Here is a 5490-nt window from a genome sequence, read left to right as displayed (position 1 = left end):
ATTAAAAAAAAAAAAAAAAGCACACATAAAGCCAAGCATGGTAACATACACATGTAACCCCAGCTACCTAAGAGGTTAAGAAAGGAGGATGGCAATTTCAAAATCAACCTGGGCAACTTAGCAAGATTCTATCCCAATAAAAAATTTTTAGGAGAGTTTGAGGGTGTAGATCAATGGCAAAGCTTTTGCCTACCAGGGGTGGGGGAGTGGGAGTCTTTCTGAGTAAAGAGTTAAACAGTTTTTTTAAAAAAATACAACTCAACAGAAAATAGGCAGCAGACTTAAAGAGACATTTCAGAAAAGGAACCAGCCAATACATATACAAAAAGAAGGAAGAACTATTTCATAAAATGAGAATGAAATGTCGTAATATATGGGCATGGTGGTGTACACTTATAATCCCAGCACTTGGGAAGCTGAGGCAGCAAGATTGCCATGAATTAAGGTCAGCTTGGACTACACGGCCAAACTCTGCCTCATAAAACAAAAACAAGTATTGTAATATATATGCACCAGATTATTTCCTATGAAATACTGGCAAAGTCATAAAGCAATGGGAACCTAATACTGCTAGTGTGGTTATAAACTGAAATGGGCATGCTAGAAAATAATCTGGCAATATTTACTAAAGCTGAACACAATAGATATAGGTCTTTATATGCATGCAAATGGATGTCAGAAGCTGTATACTAGAAAGTACACAGCAAAATTACTCAGAATGGTCAAAACTAAGATATATTCAATATAAACATATTATGACAGTCCTATTAATCAAAAAGTTAAAACAATTATCCACCAACGGTAAAATAGGTAACTGAGGTATAATCATATAACAAAGTAATTCACAGCAAAAAAAATGAACATAGAAAATTCCCTACATACAATATTTAGGGGGAAAAAGCCAAAAACCTGGACTATTCATGTGTGGTGGCCCACATCTGTGATTTCGGCACTTAGCAGGCTGAGGCAGGAGGATCATTGTGAGTCTGAAGCCAACTTACACTACATAGTGAATTCAAGGCCAGCCTAAAGTACATAGTGAGACCCTGTTGCACAGAGACAGAGAGACAGACAGAGGGAAAGAAACTGGGCTAAAATTTTATATACAGAGGTTTGTTCTCATTAGTCACACAATCATACTCACAAATTCTGATTTGTCGTGAATGTTTACCCAAGAAAATGATTACCATAAAGTCAACATAATGATGATCTTAGTCATGAAAGAGGAGCACCAAGATTTTAAGAGCTACTGTGGTTCCATCAATATTTATTTCTAGATGTGGAAAACAGTACATAGATATCTGCTTTGTACTGTTTGCTATAAATATGTTTCATGGACATTTATATGTGGAATTTATTCCACATGTAAAAGGGAAAAAAAAGCCTTAAGTAAAGGCATATTCCTTAGTCTTTCCATCATACCTCTAAGGGAGAGCCCAATAAACATCACTAATGATTCTTTTTTTTTTTTTTTTACTAATGATTCTTAAGTAAAATTAAAAAAAAAAAAAAATTCCTGTTTTCCAGGAATAAAGGGCCACAGCTATAAGTCTAGCCTGGGTAATTTAGCGACTCCAGAAAACTTATGTCCCAACATAAAATATAAAAAGGGTTAGGGATGTAGCTCGTGCAAAGGCCCTGGGTTTCAGTGTTCAGAACTTTAAAATGTATTTTTTTAGTCCTTAGAATAAGTTTGAAAAACACTGGTTAGATCTATATCCAGCAGACTAACATTTAGTAAGATTCCCAGTCAAAGAAACTAGAAGAAAGAAAAGTTCTGATAGATTTAAATTGGACAGACAGGAAAGGTAGTTCACCTTTTGCTTTCTACCCCTTTTAACTGACACTGGAAACTGTAAGTATACATAAAAGGAGGAATGAGCAAGATAGAGTATTAATGCAACAGTAAAGCTAGTAGCCCTGAAAAATATGCTGGGATCTAAGCAGTTCCTTTTAATAAGGATCCCTTCCTGAGGATTGTGATCTGAGCTAAGGGCTAATAAGGCTCCTTCCAAGTCACAGTAAAGTCAACCATTTATAAGAGTCAGACTGTCACCAGCAAGACTACCCACAAAACTTTGTTGTCTGAACTTCTGAAGGACAAAGAACAAACAAAGTTTTCAAATTTCGGATAATTCAATTGTTCTTTACTTCCAGATTTTATACTATGAGTATCCTTATTCTATGAGTAGAAGCCTTCATACTGGAGCACACACTATACACACAAATGGACGTAAAAGCAAAACTGAACAATGTAGCCATATATTTGCAGTTAAACAGCATAGATAATATAAAAAGTTGTGGGAGTCGCAGAGATAGCTCAGTGGTCTAAACCTGCCTAGACAAACACAAGGATCTGGGTTCCATTCTTGGTACCGCATGTGGTGCCAGCCAGGCTCAGGACCTAAGCTGGCCACCACACCCCTGTAATTCCAGCACTGGGGAGGCTGAAACATGAAGATCACTATGAGTTCAAGCTATGTAATGAGATCCTGTACCAAATACATAAAATTTTGAAAAAACCTAAAAATGCTGTTTATTGGGGCCAGGGAGATAGTTCAGTACAATAAGTGCTTGCCTGGCAAGTGCAGGGTCCTGAGTTCAATCCCTGGTACCGAAAAAAAAAAAAAAAAAAAAGAGAGAGAGAAATGTATTTATTAAACCCCAGAGAAAAAGAAACAGACTAAAAAGACAATAAACCATAAAGAACATAGTCATAATGTTAAAAGACCTGAATCATTCCTTTTTCTTTTCTCCTTTCTGCTATTTAACTCTATAGTTTAAAATGTACCTATAGTCATACAATCTTGAGAATATAAAATCAACCTTGCAATCACTTAATATAATTACTAATTTTGAAAATTCCAATACAAAGATCACAGGGAACTGCTGAACCCTCTGACCAACATAGTGCTATACACCACAGATAAACACAAGTAGACCACACACAAGGTTACTACTGCCAACACTCCACGAATTTCACCCTTTGCAACTTTCCAGAGAAACATTTTGAACCTAACTTCAATTCTTATGAAAATGTTTAAACCTGCAGTGTGGATGTTGAATGTCCAGAAGACCCAGAGGTCCCAGCATGAAAGGCATGATGCCCACAGAAAGGCTACTGTGAGGCAGTGGAATATCTCAGAGGTGAGGCCTAGGAAATCCTCAATGAGGTACTGTTCTATCATTGAGCCACACTCCCCAAATGTATAATTTAAATATAGTCAAAAGGCCAGATTTGGTGACATAGGCCCGTAATCTCAGCACTTGGGAGGCTGAGGCAAAGGACTGCTGTGAATTCTAGGCCAGCCTGGACTACATACTGAGTTCAAGACCACCCTGCGCTAAATAGTGAGACCCTGTCTCAAAAAACAAAAAGGAAAAAAAAAAAAAAACCCACTCTGTAGTGGTTGACATTGTGTCAACTTCAGATGTCAAAAGTTTGGCAGATGGGCTTGGTGATAGTACGCCCTGGGGTGTGGCAGCCCCACTGCAGGGCAGGTGGGGAAAGCCTGCCCTAGAGTGACTTAGAACAAAAAGGGTATATAAAGAGGTTGAAGAAGAAGACTTCTGTGCCACTTCTTTGGAGGAGCTTGGCTGATGCAACTGCGCCACTTCAGAGAAGTTCAGATCTTTGCAGTAGCCATCACCACTTTCTTGGAGGAATTCCGGTCTTCACAGTCCACGTGAAAGAGAGAAGCTTGATACCACAGCTGCTGCTCCTCTGCTCTTCAATGTCTTCTGCCACTATAAACTGCTGTCGGAGTACAGACTAAAACCTCCAATAACTGTGAGCTAAATAAACCTTTCTTTCCTTAATTTTGGATGTTGGATATTTTGTCCCAGCAACAGTAAACAGTAATTTGAGACATACTCCAACAACAAAATAAAGAACAAAATGTAAACTACATAAGCGTGAATAAACATTAATACACAATATATTATTGAAAGAACTATACACATAAAGATCAGAAAGCCCTCAGAGAAATGTATTAGTTATATTCATCAATATATATTTTAAATCACCATATAATTTTTGTAAGTAACACTGATACTTCTCCTTTTCCCTCAGCTATTACCATTATATTATCATTTCTTCTGTCAAACCACCATTTAATCAACATAAATTTAATGAAAAACATCTACAGCCCTGTCCTCCTAATGAAAAGATGTTAATAAACCATGGAGTTGGGGCTGGTGAGATGGCTCAGTGGTCTAAAGCACATACTTAGAACAAGCTTAGTGAAGCCCGAAGTCCAGGGACCACGGTTCAATCCCCCAGCACCACATGCCAGTCAGCCCGCCCGCTGGTGGGCTGAGCTGGACACACACACACACACACACACACACACTAAATAAATAAATAAATAAATTAAAAAAAATTTAAAAAAACCATGGAGTTTACAGAAGATTAGCACAGAATTTAGCAAACTCAGATACGTATGGGGAGTTAATTGAATTCTCTAAAGCTTTCTGAAAGTGTATTCACAAAAGCCAGCTTTGAAAAGGGAGAGTGCCTCCAGCCCATCATATTTTTCATATTTATCCATTATGCCACATACAAACGATATTTTCATACATGAAAAGGATCAGAAGCATTTTTTTTTTTTAAATTTTTTTTGCGGTACTGGGGATTGAACTCAGGACCCTGCACTTGCCAGGTAAGCGCTTATTCTACTGAGCTATCTCCCCGGGGCTCCGAAGCACTATTTTAAAAGATCAGAGCTCTATCCTTCCTATTTTTTCAACTTAGCTATAGCCTAAAAGTTGGAAATCAAGTCATGCAACCACTGTAAATTTCTCTAGAATTCTACCTTCAAAGGTTCTAAAACTTTACCCAGCTCAACAAATATAAAAAAAAATTTTAAGAAATGTTATGAGGCTTTATTTTTTAAGAAAGGTGTAACATAAATAACATTCCTTAAGATAAAAAAAAATTCTTTACCAAGGCTGCTGCTTTAAATTTTCTTGTTCTTTTTCATACATAAATGTCAAATTTTCACATATAACTATAATTTGTGTTCAGTGCTTAAGTGACACTAGAAAAAAATGCCTAAAAGCTAGAGTCTATTCAGCTGAAGTATTTACCTTGTTGATGCAATAACACTATTTGATTCCAAGATGTTTTCAGTCATCCTTAATTGTACAACCTCTGGCATGTCATTTGATTTTTCTGCACCTTCTTCTGGAAGTTCTTCTATATGTTCCAGCTTTTCATCTTCTTCCTCTGAAAGGTCATTAACCTATAGAAAAGAAATATTAATTCAAATTTAATGAAGCTGCCAACTGAAATATCTAAGACATACTATTCTTTTTTTTTTTTTTTTTTTTTTTCAGAACTGGGGATTGAACTCAGGTCCTTGCGCTTGCCAGGGAAGCGCTTATTCCACTGAGCAATCTCCCCGGCCCTAAGACATACTATTCTAATAAAAATTCAAACATGAGCCAGGGAGATAGATCAGTGGCATAAGTGCTTACCTGGCAAGCACA

General features: G+C 37.0%; 1 protein-coding gene across 1 annotated transcript in view; it reads right to left on the bottom strand.

Annotated features, from left to right (window-relative positions):
* The window catches only part of Fam13b (family with sequence similarity 13 member B), a 106080-nt gene that overhangs the window by 52846 nt on the left and 47744 nt on the right, over positions 1-5490 (bottom strand). The window contains exon 7 of the mRNA XM_023703374.1: positions 5089-5243. Coding sequence (XP_023559142.1) covers positions 5089-5243 — 155 coding nt within the window. The remainder of the gene's footprint in view (positions 1-5088; positions 5244-5490) is intronic.

The sequence above is a fragment of the Octodon degus genome, unplaced genomic scaffold (genome assembly GCF_000260255.1).
Source record: "Octodon degus isolate 3935 unplaced genomic scaffold, OctDeg1.0 scaffold00169, whole genome shotgun sequence".
In the NCBI taxonomy this organism is placed as follows: domain Eukaryota; kingdom Metazoa; phylum Chordata; class Mammalia; order Rodentia; family Octodontidae; genus Octodon; species Octodon degus.
The sequence above is the reverse complement of the archived record's forward strand: the minus strand, read 5'-3'. Positions and strand labels throughout refer to the sequence as shown.